At 36.9% G+C, this 18,797-nt stretch overlaps 1 protein-coding gene across 6 annotated transcripts; it reads left to right on the forward strand.

Moving 5' to 3' along the window:
* The first annotated feature begins 4,696 nt into the window (after positions 1-4,696).
* LOC105039037 (phosphatidylinositol/phosphatidylcholine transfer protein SFH8) lies at positions 4,697-14,334 on the forward strand. 6 transcript variants are annotated; one of them, XM_073242625.1, is made up of 16 exons: positions 4,697-5,097; positions 5,533-5,584; positions 5,673-5,748; positions 5,870-6,188; positions 6,288-6,387; positions 6,937-7,203; positions 7,387-7,464; positions 7,551-7,652; positions 7,737-7,786; positions 7,897-7,996; positions 8,140-8,238; positions 8,345-8,458; positions 10,070-10,232; positions 12,079-12,479; positions 12,937-13,011; positions 14,062-14,334. In XM_073242625.1, the coding sequence occupies exons 3-16, from the start codon at positions 5,742-5,744 to the stop codon at positions 14,077-14,079; spliced, it is 1,893 nt and encodes a 630-aa protein (XP_073098726.1). In that variant the 5' UTR covers positions 4,697-5,097; positions 5,533-5,584; positions 5,673-5,741; the 3' UTR covers positions 14,080-14,334. The 6 variants fall into 6 exon arrangements, with proteins under 6 accessions (XP_073098726.1, XP_073098740.1, XP_073098738.1 ...); XM_073242639.1 differs by having other exon boundaries at positions 12,085-12,479; XM_073242637.1 differs by having other exon boundaries at positions 5,533-5,574; positions 5,652-5,748.
* The last annotated feature ends 4,463 nt before the right edge of the window (positions 14,335-18,797 follow it).

The raw sequence follows: 18,797 nt of genomic DNA on the forward strand, positions 1-18,797 counted from the left end.
ACTTGACTGATAAGTGAGATTTTAAATTTTAAAAGAATCTAAAACCATTTGACTCCCAAACATCCATATAGAAAAACCTTACACATCCTGACTTCTGCACCTGAAAATAGAGCAGTATCAAACCAGCAATTTGATTAGTAATAAATTATTATTATTTGATTAATAATAAATTATTATAATTTAATTAATAATAATTTGATATCATCAAGGTACAACGACAACCATGATTCCGAGTTAACTTTCTGATATGCACCAAGGAGGGTGGCAGTGTATGCTCAATGCAGAGCCACAGAGGGAGAAGAAAAAAATTAAAAAAAAATAAAATAAATATAAATAAATAAATAAAATATATTTTTTAAAGATTATTTTTAAATTATTTTTTAAAATAATTATTTATTAATAAAATATAAATAAATAAAATATAAAAAAATATATTTTTTCAAAAAGTCATCCTTTGAAAGGTCGACTCACTACAAATATTTTAATTCCTTCTTTGTTGTATGTGTGCTTTGTTTTCTTGCTTCCTAAGGTATTGACCTGCCGGGCTGACTCGTTTTGAGCTCCGCTTTATCTTCAGTCCGAAGGAAGATAGAAAGAAGTTAAGATAAAAATATGGGGTTTCGTCACAAGTAGGCAAAAAATGAAAGGTTCATGAAGGATTTTCGACTCAAAAGAGTTTGGTTGAAGATGAAAGACATAAATATAAATAAATAAATAAATAAATAAATAAATAATTATTATTTTTATTTAAATTTATTATTATTTAAATATTTCATTACAGAAGAATATTTAAATTTATTCTTTTCCTTTTCTTTTTTCTTTATTCTTTTTCTTTTTCTTTTTCTTTTTTTTTCTTTTTTTTTTCTTTTTCTTTTTTCTCCTTATTTTTTCCCTTCCCTTCCTCCCACCCCCCTGGCTGACCCACCTCTTCGCCTCAGCCCCTGACCCCTCGGACCCCCTCGAGCCCCCTGCACCACCCGTGCCGCCTTTGACCGTGCACCCCCACCTCCTGCAAGCCTCTCTGCCCTCCCTCAGCCGTGCTTCACCCCCGACCCCTCCGCTGCCCATGCCATCCCTGGATGCACACCCCCACCCCCTATAACCCTCGTCGTCCCATCTCCCCCGCCCATGCCACCCCCCTGTCGATCCCTGTGCCACCACTCATAGGCCCCCAAATCCCACCCCCTCCCTCTCTGCCCTTCGTTTGCGCCCCACAAAAAAAAAAAAAAAGAAAATTGCCAGTTGCGTCGGTGATTTAAAAATCACCAGCGCAACTGATGACTTCCCCTCCTTCGGCCACCTTATCACCAAGGTGGCCGTGAAATCGTCGGTTGAACTGACAATTTCGAGGTGGACGGTAGTTTTGAAAATAAGTTGGGAGAAGGGATAGTTTTGAAAATACAAAATAAAAAGACATTAAAAAAAATCTCTTTTCTCCCCGATGCTTTCCTGCTGACATCTAGACCATTTGATTAATACATGCAATGCAATCAAAGAACGAATGGTGCTGCCCTTTTCAGTCTAATTATCGTCCGATGAAGATAAAAAATAGTGGATTTTTTTTTGCTTCTCTAAGATTTTTCTTCAGTTTTCATGTGAAAACATATCCGGTGCCTATAGCTAGACAATAGAGAGTAGAAGTACAATCAAGTCGAGTTGAATCGAAAAATTGAAAGTTCGAACTTGATTCAATTCAAAATAATCAGACTTGAAATTCAGCTCGAGATCGATCAAGTCTTAGATCAACTCAACTCAACTTGAATATTAGCTAAACTATACTCGAGCTCAAAATCAAGTCATACCCTACTAATAATATATATATATATATATTATAAATAATAATAATATTATTAAAACTATATATAAACTTGAATATACTTGCAAGCTTTGAAATCAAGTATCCTACTACTCGAGTTTGATAATAACTAAGTCAAGTTGAATTTGAACTCGAATCAAGTCTGATTAGCTCACGAGCAACTTTGACTTGTTTGCACCCTTAATAGAGAGTCTGATAAAATTATAGATCGGTCACAGAATCAATAGTTCTATTTTTATTTTATGAGGGATGGTGTTTGAGAAAAAAATCTTCAGATGTGCACATAAGTAAAATATATTTTTTTGGACCATATATCTATTACATCCACCAAAATAAAAAGTAAGACTTACACATAAAATAAAATAAAATAAAAAGTGGGAACTAACCATGTGTATCTATCCTATGATTTAAAAAATACAAAATATATATGTGGATCATTATTTTGTGAGGCTATCTATCCTGTCCCTCTCTTCTTCTTTGTCAAGCTATCCTTCCCTCTCCCTCCATCCACAAGGCCTTTCCCCTCCTTTCGGGTCTCCTTGTTTTCCTCCAAATCCTCTTCATTATGAAAACATCCATCTTAAATATATATCATGTGGCTATAGACTGTACATTGGTGATCATCATATTTTGAAAACTGCATTTGATTTATTCAAAAATATATATCGGATTACTATTGAGTATATATCAAAAAAGTTTAAAGTATTATTAAAATTCTATTAAATTTGCATCACCTAGACATATATATTGCATACCAATGACTACAATATTATGGATACTATGTATTGATTTATCTGAACATGTGTATCAAGTTGTTGTTGGTATGTATCAAAAAGTTTTAAATATATATAAAAAATCTATCGAATATGTATCATTTAGACATGTATTGTATATTATTGTATGTGACATTTTGGCAATTATATATCGATTTGTCTAGATATGAATTAATTTGCCTAGATATGTATTGATTTATATGAAAGTGTGTAGCGGATCACTGTTGGATACATATGATAAAAGTTTAGAGTATGCATTAGAAATTCATCGAATGCATATCATCTAAACATATATCATATACTGATGGACATAATGTTTTAGAAATTATATATTAATTTGCTTAAGCATGCATCGATTTTCTTAGAAGTGTATATAGGTTATTGATGGGTATAAATTAAAGAAGTTTGAAGTATGTACAATTTAGCATTATTATCTGAACATATAGTGTTTGCCAGTGAATAAGATGTTTTGGATATTGTGCATCAATTTATTGTATAGTGAGTTATATAAAGGTGTATATTGATAGCTGTTGCGGCTTGTCTCTGATGGGATAGTCGGCTTGGAGCCATCACTGCGCTTGATCATTGTGCGGAAGAAAACTAGAGAAAGGAGTTCATCCATCGGAGAGAGGACACTACAGAGATGGTCGAGGACAAGAGCGAGGACTTATAATGTGCATTGACGATGATCTCCGCTTGATGCTAAAGCAGTTGGGGTTTGGTAGAGCACTGGGCCATCGGTGGTGCGAGACTTGCAAGGAAAGTCTCGTCAGAGATTGCTCTGATGAGGATCCTTCGATGCTCAAGTTAGAAATGAAACTTGTTAGAACGAGGAGCAGAGTTTCAGTGTTGGCGCATGCATTATGTACTTGGAGGGTCTTTTCTTATCTCTATTTATAGAGGGATCAAGATAAGAGAGAGAGAAAGCCCATTTTAGATTTTTTGATCGTACTGAAAAGTACAGACTGATCCATTGGCTTTGACGGTGGGTGTGCCCTTCGTTCGGTGCGCAGGTGGCTATGGTGGCACATCTTATCACATATGAGACGTAATTAATGATCTCGTGGGCATAATTAATGACTTCATAGTTTTTTATCACGGTGCGCAGGATATATATGGCTTTTGAGTGATGGGATTTGATATGACCCGATAGGATAGCATAGCGGTCACGCTTGGTGTTCAGCTGCTCGGCTGACGTCCGTACTCTTGGACTCTGCAGTAGGCTGAATGAGTTCGTTGAGCGGTGCTATCTAATCGTCGATTAAATCAGAAGGACACCGAATAGGTAGTCGGCTATGTGCCGAATTGGCTGAGTTGTTGCTTTTGGTTGGCCACTTATCGTCGATCTTAGCCGATCGAAAGTTGATTAAGATCAGATCCATTGATCGAAATCGGGTTGAACCATAACAACCTGATCGACGAAGTACAGATAGTCGCTCGAGAGTCGAGAAAGCTGGTTAGTCGAGCAAGTGACGAAGATTTATCCCAACAATAATTATTGGATATATATCAAAAAAATTGAAATATGTATAAAGAAATTATTGAGTATGTATTATTTGAATATGTATTATATATTGATGAATATAATATTTTAAAAATTATATATTTATTTATTTAGAGATATATGTATAGATCGTTAGATGACTAATTCATAAGATATATCTCGTTTGACCGTAAATTGGACACCGGTGAACGTATTGGATGGACGCCAAGAGGGGTCCGACGAGGGGGAAAAAAGATCGAACCGGAGGTGGAGGGTCTGAACCATCGAGAGGGAGGGACGGCTCGGTGAATAAAAAGAGAGCAATACGGGTTGATGAAAAGACCGCCACCTTTTATGATGAAGATTTTTGTTCAATGTTCCACATAAAATGCATCTTTCATAAATGGACGGACGAGATGTACTTTGCACGGAAGTCGGGTTTAGGTCGTTACTCTATGACACGTGGCGTAGTGTTTCAGAAATCGGCGATTTGGTCTGGTCCACCTGATCGGCCGGAAACGAAAGCTTTCAGCCTCCGAGTTGTAATAAAAACGAAAAACCAAAATCCAAGACCGACACGTATAAAAAGCGTATATATGGTCAGAATCGTAGAGGTGGCATAAACTTAAAACCATGAAATTGGAGGAGCCTTAAAGGACAGTCAGAACGAGGGCGATAAAGCGAGAGGGGAGCCGCGCAGAGGGGTCGGTCGAATCTTCGAATTTTTCTCTTTCAAACGCCAGTAGGAGAAACAGTGAAAGAAGGCAGAGCGTTACACAGAGAGAAAGAGTGAGAGACGGAAAGAGGAAGGGTCAGAGAAGAACAGTTCCAATTTTTTCTCTCTCTTCTCCTCTTTCTCCAGTTTTCCAACCCAGAAACCCCGCACCATTCCATAGATAGTAGCCCTCCCCTTGCTCGTCTTACCGATTTCTCCTCGGATTCTTCTCGTTCTTGGAGATTCCTCTCTCGACCTCGCCTCGCCTCTCTTATCTTCGCCCCAGCGATCGAACTAAAGTTTCCGAGAGGTATTGCCTTCAGATCCGCCATCGCCGTATTCTCCCGCCTGTTTGATCGCCGGATCTGGCGTTTCTGGAGTTCTTTTCTTGGTTTTATTAAATCGGTTTTGGAACGCGTTTCTTGGTGCTTTGGATCCGGGAAATAGGGGTCTGAGTGGGTTTTCTTGATTCCGGAGGGTTCTATCTGGGAGAGTTACGAGATTTGTTGCGGTTTTAATGGATCTTTGGGGGGTTACTGAGATTGAATGAGGGTTTGGTTTTCCGTAGAGGATTTATTAGTGGATCCGAATAACGGTTGAGCCAATGCAGGCTGCGAGCTCCTTGTTCCAAAGGATTTTGCGGTTCCTTTGAACTGGGTCTTGGAGCCTCCATCGAGGTTAAGGTAGATGATATGTAGTTTTTTCTTTATTTATTGTCATTGATCAGCTGTTTTCTTGCTTGCAGGGCCTTGTATCGATCTTTGCTGCACTCTAGAACACCTCGGTGGTGAGGAGTTGTAAGCTTTTAGGTTTTCTATATTTCTTCCCTGTGTTTTTCTAATCAGGGTAACAACGTTAGAGCAGTGATGGCGTTTTTATGATCAGGATGGATTTTTACCAACAGTATCAACTATCAATTGCGGTTCTCATCTTTTGAAGTCTGAGATCTGAAAAATGTCAGGTATGTTCATTTGGTTTTTCCTCTCTCTTCTCTGGAGAAGATACTGTGTTATGATCATAGAAAAGCCGTGGTTTAGATTGTCTTTCTTCTGAGTTATTTATGATGCATTGTGACATTGCAGTCTGCCACGTAGAAGGACTTGAAGGATCGGTCAGTTGCGATGAGAGGAAAGAGAGGAAATCAGATGTTGAGATCTCGGAAGATGAGAGAAGGAGAACAAAGATCGGGTCTCTGAAGAAGAAGGCTTTGAATGCTTCCACCAAATTTACCCATTCTCTTAAGAAACGAGGGAAACGGAAAGTTGATTTCAGGGTTCCTTCAGTTGCGATCGAGGATATAAGGGATGCCGAAGAGGAGCGCGAGGTCTATGCTTTCCGGCAAGAGCTTATTGCCAAGGATTTATTGCCTGATAAACACGATGACTATCACACGTTGCTCAGGTTTTCGTGACCAGGATTTGACACATTAGTTTTTTTGTGATATAAATTTAAGCTCTAAGCATGCATCGCTTGGTTGATTACTCTGTTTATTTCGTACAGATTTCTTAAGGCTAGGAAATTTGACTTTGAGAAATCGACCCAGATGTGGGCTGAGATGCTTCGGTGGAGAAAAGAGTTTGGAGCAGACACCATTTTAGAGGTGAGGCAACTATTGCATGCTACAGAGCACTTTTACCTGCATTAAGGAAGAGATTAAAAATTGGGAGGCATAGTGAATCGTATTTAGTTAATGATATGAGCAACAAGAATCTTTTGTTCGAGAAACAGAATGGAAAGCGAATAATCGAGATGCGACCAGTTAACCGTGTGATAGATTTAGCAGTCTAGTGCTATTCTTGCCAACTGGACGAAACTCTATTTTCTATTCGTTTTCAAAGTTATCAGAATATTTTGTTTCATTTCGATCTGTGCTCCCTGAATGGTTTTGAGCATGTATATTTTTTCTTAGAGCACAGTTAGGTAACTTCCTCTCATACTCTGTTATGTTCACGTATTTGCTTCGTTAACTTCAGCAAATCTTCTTTTGATAGTGGGATATTTCTAGAGAAATGTTTTCTAAATTTATGATACTTGTTGTTTTGAATATTTCGGTGCCTTAATCGCAATTTGCTTATGTTATGTTGAAGCGATTTGTAATCCTTAATTAACATATGACATGATAATGACAATTAAATGTACTGGATTCAAGGATTTTCACTTTGAAGAACTGGAGGAAGTCCTGTGCTACTATCCTCAAGGGTACCATGGAGTGGACAGGGACGGAAGGCCTGTATATATTGAGAGGCTTGGAAGAGTCGAGCCTAACAAGCTTATGCACATCACTACAGTTGAGCGCTACATAAAATATCACGTTCAGGAATTTGAGAGGGCCCTGCATGAGAGATTTCCTGCTTGTTCGATTGCTGCCAAAAGGCATATTGATTCAACAACCACAATACTGGATGTGCATGGTGTGGTAAGATGGTGCTTCTGTTTTTCTTATCAAGTCACCTATTTTTTTATCCTGATAGGGCGGGCTACAAATGGTTTTCTTCTTTGAATGGGAATAAAGAAGGGATATCACATAGCATATCGGGCATATTCCTGATTCTTTTAGTTATGGAGGAACCCGCTCATATAGAGTTCTATTGGAATACAGGGATTGAAGAATTTCAGCAAGGCAGCAAGAGACCTCTTGCACAATATGCAGAAAATAGATGGTGATTACTATCCTGAGGTATCTACTGCTTTATGTTAACATATTCTTTTCAAGCAGCTTTCATCCAGCCTTAAGCAGGATCACTCAGCTGTCTATTGATGCAGACACTTCATCAAATGTTCATTGTTAATGCTGGTCATGGTTTCAAGCTGCTTTGGAACACTGTAAAGGGATTTCTTGACCCCAAAACCACGGCAAAGATACACGTAACATCTATGTTTCTGAAGTAAATGTATGATTTTCTCCCTGATTTTTTCCGCCTTGATTCATGGTTCATTTAATATGCACAGGTACTTGGGACCAAATATCAGAGTAGGCTTCTTGAAGCTATTGATGCAAGGTAGGCTTTTCTAACTTCCCTGGCACTGATGATATCAGTTGTCTCCTTTATATATTGTAGCAGCGCTGCAAATTTGATTTTTAATTCTGTTTTCCTGTTTTTTCTTTCAGCCAACTGCCAGATTTTCTGGGTGGTTCATGCACGTGCTCTGATGAAGGTGGTTGTCTTAGGTCTAATAAAGGACCATGGAATGACCCTGTCATTATGAAGGTAGGGCATCCCAAGCAGTAACAGGCCAATCATATTACATTATAGTAGCTCACAAATTCATTGTGTTACCTTCTTAATCAAATATGTGAAGCATCGTTATCAACCAAAAGAATGAAGAGTAATGATATGATTTTCTCTTGTAGCTTGCACATAGTGTTGAAGCAGCATGTGTCAGGGAAATTAGGCGAGTTTCTGATGGAGAACAAAGATATGAATCCTGTCATAGGCTGCGCTCACTGAAGGCAAGACAATAGAATTGTTGATGGTGTTTACTCTAGGTTGATTATACAGACCAATTATTGAAGTTTCCTGTTCTAAATTGAACTTTGTTGCTTATTTGAATGGCAGGGAAGATGTAGTGATACATCAACAGCTGAATCAGGATCAGATTTTGATGATCTTGGTTCTCCTATTATATCCAGAACTGCTGAATATAGCCGTTTGGCTCCAGTTCATGAAGAAGTGAGTAAAACATATTTATATTTACACATGCAATATGACTGTTTTGCGACTTTTTGGACTTGCATTAAAATGTGGTATAGTAAGACATGGATATGAGGTGCCAAGATGGATATTTTCTATGATTTTATGCTTGCAAATGAGACTTGATGTGGATACCAAAGTAGGTGTACCATGACATTAAATTTCATCCTTGGGATATATTGCCTATTTTCATTCTGGACAGATATGGAGACTGATGTAAGCTTCTTCATCATAATAATTCATTACATTTTATACAAAAAATAAGACAACTAGTTGAAGAATTGGACCACGAAGCAAGTATGACTTTAAGTACTATTTCACCTGACAACTTCATAACTTTTTTTTACAGCACTGATATGTTTTCAGCAAACCAATCGCATGTTCCTCAGAAGACTGACTTCTAGAGGATTTCAAGAGTTTGCACCATAAGTTGTAGCAGGCGCAAGAGATAGCAGCATATTTATTTTCTATGCATTTCTTTGTGATTTTCTAAACCTTCACTTTCAAGTTAACAGCCACTTCCTCTAATGTATATACATTGAGCTGACTCCCTTGTGGGAAACAGGAGAAAAGGTCAGATAATAAAAGTTATGTACAAAAGCAATGATGAATCTTAAAAATTAATGTTAAATTACTGAAATTATTTTCAGGAATTATAATATTTGGATGTCAGCATGCTTATATTCTATCTGATCCATTTTCTTATGAGCTTCACATATTCTATCCCAATATATAAATGAGAAATTCATCCTTTTTCTAAATGCTTGAGCTATTCTGTTCAGTCATATTCTGTTCCCGCTCTTGCTTATTCACTAGCATGTAACTCACTTCAGGTAAAAGGAGGCGGTGGGTGGGGAGGGTCCAGATAATAATTTACCAGTATTTTCTTTATATATGTTTTGGTCTAATGCTGGATTTAGCACTATTTATTGGAAATCATGACTATTTCCATTTTTCGCTATTCTAGATTGCCCAAAGTGTTACTCCATCATATTTATATGCGCATTGCCTTTTCTTTTATGGGCTGTATCAATGTCTGGCTGCTGTGCATCCATGATATATCTTTCATGGGATTTAGATCTGAGGATGAAAGGAGAAGAGGAAGGGAAGGAGGCCTGATGATCCTATAATCATAAAAATTTTGGAATACTAGAGACCATCAGCAGATGATTTTTTTTTTTTTTCATGCATCTCCAATGAGAAATCTTTGAATTATGGTATCAAGTGCCTTCTTGATCCTTTCTCCATTCCACCTGCTTTCTCTTGGCTGGTGAGCATTGATGTTGGAGATATCAATGGACATGACATCCATGTGTCCATACAACGCCTTCATCAAATTTACAGTCTGAAGACTCTGAACCACTAATTCCTAGGTAGTTTGTGCTGTGTGGTAACGATACTAACCACCATCTCTTCCATTAAATCGACATTGTGATATTAATATCTATAATCATAAGGGCATTCTGTTTGCATGAACAGTGGAAGTAATTGTTACTTGTCATTATTTTAGAGTGATCCTTTTTCATTCTTTTTTAATGGATACCAGAATTACATTTTCTAATTCATCTTTGGTCATTGTATTGCATATAGGCCAGGACAGCAGATTCAACATCTTACTACAGTTGCAATGACCGCTTTGTGTTGGTTGATAAGACTGTAGTATGCAGAAGGAAAACAGGATCTGATGGTAATGCATCTAGAGAACTCAAGGATCATGGACGTGGCTTTGCCAATGGAACATCACATTCACTAGGTACTGACAGTTAAATTTACTCAACCACATAACCCAACCATTTTGACATCTAACTTCCCTATATGCTGTCCTCTGAAAGTTTTATTTTGTTAGAAATGAATATTTACTTCTAGTTCAGATGTCTTTAGCTGCACTTGTATCAATTGAGAGCCTGATAACCAGCTTATTTAAATCTTAATCCAATGAATTTTTGATCCTTGGGAATGTCATAAACTATGATTTGCTCAACACATCTTTCAGTATATGATATGATATATGGTTTTTCTTGGCAACTTATGTCCCATCACAAAATATTTGTGGCAATCTAGTTTTGCTATGAAAGAGAAGCTATAAACGATGACTATTGTAATTTTGGAATATAGCAGTTCACAAGGTGATCCCTTGAGGCTATAAGCGCTCAGAACAGCCCAGTGGTTGATTCAATTAATAATTTTCAATAGTAATAACATGGATATGATGTATATGCTATCTGCCTCAAGAGTGTATTGATGTGTGTGGTAATATTTATGCTGCTTGATTTTTTTCAACGGATGTGCTGAATTGCTGGTGAAGTTCTGCAATATTGTGAAATCACTTGTCATGTTAATTCCCTAATAATAGAAGTGATTGCATTGCTTTTTAATTTTCATAATTCTTTTCTGCAGTATTTACTTGTGTTTATCTAAATTACATACGGATAATATTTGTCATTGGCTGTAATATCTTTTTTCGGTACCAAGCTAATTGCTTATTACATCTATTTTTGGTACCACGCTAATCGTATGTATATAAACAACCTTGTGCCTGCAGTTTGTGCCAGCTACAATCATCCTCCTTCGTCATCTTTTCATATCTAAGAGTCTTTTAAAATGAAAGTTGCCTATCATTTCTCACTACTATGTCCACCTTTTCCTACCCTTAGCATATCGATTCCTAATGGTAGATGTTCAAAGGCTTATGCACCGAAGTTAAGGTATGGTAAGGGTATTGTCAAATATCGAAAGATTATATTTAGGTGTAGGATGTATTAATTTTTTACCCAAATTGCAGTGACAGAAGTTAATGTAGTGGAATGCCATGAACAAAAATTCTCAGTATTACAAATGCAACCAGGTTCATTCCCTAGAAAGCTACAAAAACACAAAAATTCCCTTTGAGTGCCATTGAGTTCTCAGGTTGCTTTAAAACTAGTAAAAACTCTCTTGCTGAGACATTTTAAATTCATGAAATGATTGGTGGTTCAATCCCACTGTTTGTTCCAATATGTCTAGGTCAGAGATTTAATAAAATGTTCTGCAAAAGACTATCAAGTGTGCTTATAAAAAAAAAAAAAAAAGAATATGCTGAGAAGGTCCTAATTTAAAATTTTCAGACTGGGATTTGATCATGTTCCTTACAGTTTCAGGTAGCTTGGGCAATGATAGGTGCAAACAAACCAAAGAAGATGTGGAGGGTATTGTCAAATATCGAAAGATTATATTTAGGTGTAGGATGTATTAATTTTTTACCCAAATTGCAGTGACAGAAGTTAATGTAGTGGAATGCCATGAACAAAAATTCTCAGTATTACAAATGCAACCAGGTTCATTCCCTAGAAAGCTACAAAAACACAAAAATTCCCTTTGAGTGCCATTGAGTTCTCAGGTTGCTTTAAAACTAGTAAAAACTCTCTTGCTGAGACATTTTAAATTCATGAAATGATTGGTGGTTCAATCCCACTGTTTGTTCCAATATGTCTAGGTCAGAGATTTAATAAAATGTTCTGCAAAAGACTATCAAGTGTGCTTATAAAAAAAAAAAAAAAGAATATGCTGAGAAGGTCCTAATTTAAAATTTTCAGACTGGGATTTGATCATGTTCCTTACAGTTTCAGGTAGCTTGGGCAATGATAGGTGCAAACAAACCAAAGAAGATGTGGAGGAAGGAAATTTGCGATATCTTGCAAGAGCACTAGTTGCATTTTTGGTTAAACTGGTATCCTTCTTTCGTGTCTTTGTTTGTAGACAAGAAAGGAGATTGGAGAACATTCATCCATCAGATACATTGGTCCCTGCTCCAGAGGTCCCTGCTCCAGAGAGCCATCCCAGTGTAGAAGTTGTCAAGGAAAACAATTTTGGTCCTTGTTTAGAACGTCTTCAAAGGCTTGAGTTGATGTTCAATGAGCTCAGTAACAAACCTGCAGAGATTCCACAGGAAAAAGAGCGTGTGCTTCTTGATTCTTGGGACAGGATCAAGTCCATTGAATTTGACCTTGAGAAGACAAAGAAGGTAAACTTTTATTTCATATTAAATGATATTATATGTTGAAAAGTGAATCAAATAGCTTAAATTAAATTAAAAATATCAGTATATCAAAATAAAGTTATATCATGAAAGAGAGTATATGATATTTTGAGTGTAATTCTTGATCGAGATTTACAATTCTGAAATATTCCATGCTTCTAATGAATCCTGGAGCTGGCAGTATCAGAATTCTATCTGCTTTTTGTTTCAGTGTTTAGCTTTATCTAATTTGGAATCTGTTATCAGACAAAAGATGCATATCAAGGATTTTCAGTGACATTATAATTTTCCGTATCTTTTTTGTTCACGTTACAATTTTGGAAAATTGGTACACCATATATCTGGAATGTAATTTTGCTATTTTTTTAAAACAGAATTTGTTCAATTTCTACCTTGTTTTATCATTCATTTTTTATCATAGTTTTATATATTCTTCTTTCAGGTATTGCAGGCCACAGTGGTGAAGCAAATGGAGATTGCAGAAATGTTAGAAGTGGTACAGGAGTCTAATCTTAGGGTAAGCTGAAAATACCATTTACCATCAAACTCTTAAGTTCATCTACAACTTTATGAACAACCCAAATGTAGGTTTCTGGTACTATATCTCTGGTTGATTTTAGTTCATTTAATTAGATCAAACTTCCTCTTCAACCAAAAAAAAAAGATCGAAAGTCAAACCTAAAATGAGCATTTGGAATATATAATATTTCGGGCAATTAATTGAGCTTTGGGTAGATTTTGGAGAATTAGTGTTATGTTAGGATATATCTAATGTTCTATTGATCTTGGTTTTTACACACTGAGTGATACCAGTGTTTTCAGGATAGACACTTTAAATTCTGAGCTCCTAAATGTTTCGCATCCTTATAACACTTCAAATCATGTAACCATTGTAACATTGTTATGTGTTAGCGGTTAGATCACCTATTTAAACTTGTCAAATCTATTTGGTCACTAAAGTCACACTTCAATTTTATCAAATTGTGGAGAAGTTGGCCTAAATCATATCTAATTATATTGGCATGGAGTACATGTAACGCACATTTGAAGAGAAATATAGGGATATGCAGATGGGATAATAGTTTTACATTGGTCCTACGAGTTTCTCATTTATAAGTTTTTTTTGTCCTGTTCTTGTTTTCTCTTTTTGCTTTGACGCAAATTTTTAATGCCCATATTACATGTCATTATGCCAAGGTGAATGCTGGCTTAGATGTTTATAAGCACGCATTCAAAGTATTCATTGCATTGATGTCAACTTATTTTGAAATCTGTTTGTTTATTCCAAGCACATATAAAGCAGCATGTGTGTGTTACCTTATTAGACTGTAATCTCCATGAGGTATAGGTTTTGAAGTCTGACAGACCGGATGCTGGAACTTTTACTCTGCTTTTGCTTATTAATATCTCTCTCCTCTGTGCGCGCGCTAAAAGTATCACTATCTTTCTTTTATTGATGATTTTGTCTACGTTTTCTTGTTTGTTACCGTTCTTGACTTGCCATCATGGTGTAGATCGTTTTCAATGTCACTAACACTGATTAGCTTGCTTGCGTAATTGCTTGCAGAGAAGGAAGTTTTGTTAAATCCCGAGCGGAAGTAGCTGTACATGAACCAGATGCATTGGACGGGCAATTTTCAGTTCAGATTAGCATCGAAAGAATACTTCCTGCCATACACTTTTTCTTTTTCTTTTTCTTTGTTTTTTGTCCACGATGAGAAATTTTTCATGTTTATATAGCACATGCCGCATCATGGAGAAGGCGAGATGGTGAATGAGGAAAAGGGAAAGACAAGGAAAAACAGAGGAAATTTCACAGTTAATATATATGTTTTCTTCATTTTGGTGTTGCTTCCTCTCTCTGACGCACATGCATGCTGTGAGTGCCGGCCCTGATTGGATCCCTTGTGGTCCAAAGTCGGCAGGCCTGGCTGACTTCACCCAAATTTGGAAAAGAAAAAAAAAATAGGGCTGAGGTGGCATGGCAGTTACTGAAATAATTGTTAAAATAAAAGAAAATGAAACCAAAGAATATTTTTTTTAGTTTTGCAAAATAATCAATTAAATAATTGATACGATTGGATCACTCAATCAATTATTCAATTAGTAGTACCTCTAGAGTCCATTTCTTTCCTGTATCATGAGTGGGAAAACATTAAGACTATTATTAAAGCTGCCCAAGTGAGACTAAGAGTGCTTGTCCCTCTTTGATTTTTTCTTTAAATTTCTTTCTGCTCGATCACCACTAAAGGGATGTTTGGTATGGGATGTTCCATCCAAGATCAAAGATGATGTGGGTGAAGGTGATGAGATCATAATGTTTAATTGCGCAATAGTGATTATATATGGCAGGGATTTTAAATCATTTCCACTCAAATCACTTCTAAATCCAGCAAATAGTGATTTTGGACTGAAATATAAAAATAAAAATACTTTCAGTCTCGCAAAAAAAATTGATATATCAATATACCATTAATATATTATATCAATATAATATATATGATATTATATTATATTTAATATTATATATTATATTTATGATGTATATTATATTATAATATAAATCATATTATGATTCAATGATAATTTTAAATCAGAGTAAAAATATATTAGTGTACTTTGTATTTATATAATAAAAATATTTAATATATTACTTCTATTTGCCTTATTTTTAATCAAAACAAATATTCATATTAATAAATAATATATTATAAGCATAAATAAAAATATTAATTCTATAAAATAATTAATATATTTTTATAGGATTAATAATTCATAAGATTAATAAATATATTTTATAGAATCTATTAATTCTTAATATATATGAATAAATATAGTGATATTTTATTTATGATATATTATATATAATTAATTAATATATTTTTATGAAATATATTATGGATAGTTTGGTATTATATAATCAGTGATCTTGAATTTTTATAGAATATTAAACAGGTTACTCATGGATTCTCGAAGATTTTTAATCACTGGACTATAACTTATCAAATGTATTGATCTTAGATCACTGATGATCAGATCTCCAAAAGATTAAGATCACTGATGATCTTAGATCATCGTGATGATCCCATTTGGATCACCAAATGCTACCTAAGTATCAATATCTTTTCCTCCCACTTTTTCCTCCATAAATTATTGTTATTGATTTTTTTGTTTTGAAATTTCTTGTGTTATCCCGTTGGAATCCGCCACTATCTGCCAAGATCCATCACCTCCATTGCTCGTTGGTTAGCCTCTCACCCTCATGCTACCATCTTTGGCTGAGAAAGCTATCGACTTGATAGCTAGAGGTGTTGCTCCTCTTCTCCCTCATTTGTCCCTTTGTGCATGGCCGAGTGAGATTGTGGTCATTGCCATAGGCTCCACCTGTTGCCAAAGTCCCCTAGCTATGCCCGTTGTGCTATCATTGGACCACCCACCCCATTCACTTTCTATTTTTTTTTCATGCCACAAGGAACCTTATTAGCATACTTGTTTTTTGCCATAGGGAAAAAAAGGAGAGAAAAATTAAAAGAGGATGAAATCTATCCCTTTGCATCTGGCCAAATTTAGATTAATTTTTTTTTTATTTTATCTATTTCCATTTGTCGCCACCACAATAGCCGTCGCCACCATAGGCTCTCCAACCTTATTACTATGCTGTTGAACCCCTAGCACCCCCTAGCTTCTTCTCTTCCTTCTCTCCCTCTTTGTTTCTCTCTCTCTCTCTCCAATTTCACTCGTTGGATAATTGTAGGAGGCGAGAACATACCTTTGATTTTCTCTTTCCATAGACTTTCTTCATCCCCTTAGCAATCTCTCTCCTCTCTTTCATGACTTGTGAATCTAATATCATGATTTCTCCCCCATCATCAAATAGATTAGGCCTGAAAACATGAGTAGATCTAGTTCGAGTATCTCTCTCCTTTCCATGTTGGTTGACTGAGACTAAATAGATCATGCCTTGATTAATCCCAGATCGAATGTCTCTCTTTTTCTTTCTCTCTTCCCTTTCTATCTCTATTGATTGACTTAGATTAAATCAAAATCCTTTTGATTAGTCTCCCTTTAATTGATGAATTAGATCTAACCTAAGAATTTTAATTTAACTAAATAAAATTCTAGACTCGGATAGCGAGGAGGCAAGATCGAGACTGTTTTCTTTACATTTAGGCAACCATGAACTTTGCCTTAATGTGAAATACCTATGTTAGTTAATTGTTATATTCGATAGTTGAGATCCCTAGATATTAGGTTAGATTCGATGGTCTAGACATAGACTGAACCCTACCATAAGACATTTCAATTTATATGATGTCTTATAGAAGTCTAATAAGATTATTATTTTAGGTTTTGAATGATCTTCCTGAGTAGTAAATTTCAAGAGATTTTAAAGTAGGAAAGTAAGTTATATGTAGCCTATTGCATTTAATCTTGAACATGATTTGATCAATACTTTTTGAAAACTAATATATTGTGATTATGCTATGTTTTAATTAAATATTCTATGCATGCTACATGAAAATAATTTTTGAAATATTGGATCAATTATAATATGATTCACTTGGACATGAATTGTATTTTATTACATTGATAAATATATTAGTATTGTATGATTTTGCTACTCTCTAGTCCAACTATGATTACACAGACTTAAGATCTAGTCTTTTTCCAGGCCTCCAGTGAGGCAATCATTGGTACATGCTGACCAACGATGTATTATGGTCAGGAGCTAGTTTCCTTTCAGATCTAGCTAGCTGGTGCTGATCATGGGGATATACTGGTGGAAGCATATTTTTTCATATGATATAAGACCTTATTTCTTTTTGAGTCTCTAGTGGGATGATTATTGGCATATGATTGATGTATGACATATTATAGTCATGATCTAATATCTTTTGGAGCTTGTCACAGGTCGATCATGGCCACAGTCGTGAGGAATAGGAGAGTGAGAATGGATGATCCATCTTTAATTGTTTTGAAAATTTAAATATCTTATGTTTATGCATCAGTATATTTTTACTTCTGAAAAAACATGCAAACTAAAAAGTTATATTTAATCGAATTAGTGATTTTGGTAACTTATTGAGCAGAAAGCTCATTTTTTTCTCCTCTTTTTCTTTTTTCAGATGCAGCAAAATAATTGGGGCTTGGGATTGGATAGTGTTGCGGCCAATCCCCCCGTCGCCCAATCGCCGATGTCGCGCACCTGCAAGAAAAATTCTCACAGACCGAAGATGCCTCCGACGGGGACCCTCCGACGATCAAGTCAGAGAGGAGACTAAGCAACAGTGAAAAATCAGGGGCTCGGTGGGAGAGAGAGAAAGAGAGTTCAAGAGCTCAGAAGTGCTTCTCGAAATTTAGAACTTAGGACTTACCAAGACTGTTGCCTTACCCTGTTTTATAGTAGAACGCGGTATGGTCCTGCCATTAATGATGCAGACAACTAGGGAGTTGTCAAATCTTCGAAGGCTGTCAAATCATCGTGGGCTATCAAGTCACTGGGATCAATCCATGTCCTTGGCAGGACAGTGTCCCAGGACGGTCGTGCCGCATGTCTTTGACAGGACAACTGCCCATAGCTGTCATACGGCGTTTGGATGGTCTGGCTGACTATATGTCGGTATTCGGCTGTCGAGACGTCGGGTGATGACCCAGAGACACCGTCGGCTGGTCTGGTGCCTTACGAAAGTCGGACGTCGGCTACCACCCCCGACAGTGGGTCGGTGATTTAGGCTCGGCCGCTTGGCCGATCGGAAAACAGTATGAGTCTGTTCGGCCGACATACCTTCGGTTGGATATCGTCGAAGGCCATTGCCGGCAGTCATCGTCGGAGTCATCATCGGAATCGTCCGTCGGTTCGGTCGGCAGAGTCGGGCGATGGTCAGATCGGTTCGAGGGTAAGTCGGCGTACAGGGGTCGGTTGATATATCCAAACAGTTGCCCCCCCACTCCTGAGTCGGATGGCGTATCGGCCAGTGCTTCCACGTGGGCGACGGCTTCGGGCGAAAGGAGTGGTTTCCCATCACGTCATGCTCCGACTCCGACGATCGTACCAACGAGCGATCTGATGTCGGATGACTCCTTGGGAACGCAAACCACTATCTTCTTGGGAACAGGAACCGCCGTCTCCTTGGGAATGCGAACCGCCGTCTCCTTGGGAACACGAACCACCGTCTCCTTGGGAACACGAACTGCCATCGGTTAACGAATTTCAAGATGCGATTTTTTTTGCACGTGTCAGAGGGCTATTGGGTCGGAACTGTTCACGCGGATGGAGGCGACGTGGCTCGATCTGGGGGTAGG

The sequence above is a fragment of the Elaeis guineensis genome, chromosome 1 (genome assembly GCF_000442705.2).
Source record: "Elaeis guineensis isolate ETL-2024a chromosome 1, EG11, whole genome shotgun sequence".
Lineage (NCBI taxonomy): Eukaryota > Viridiplantae > Streptophyta > Magnoliopsida > Arecales > Arecaceae > Elaeis > Elaeis guineensis.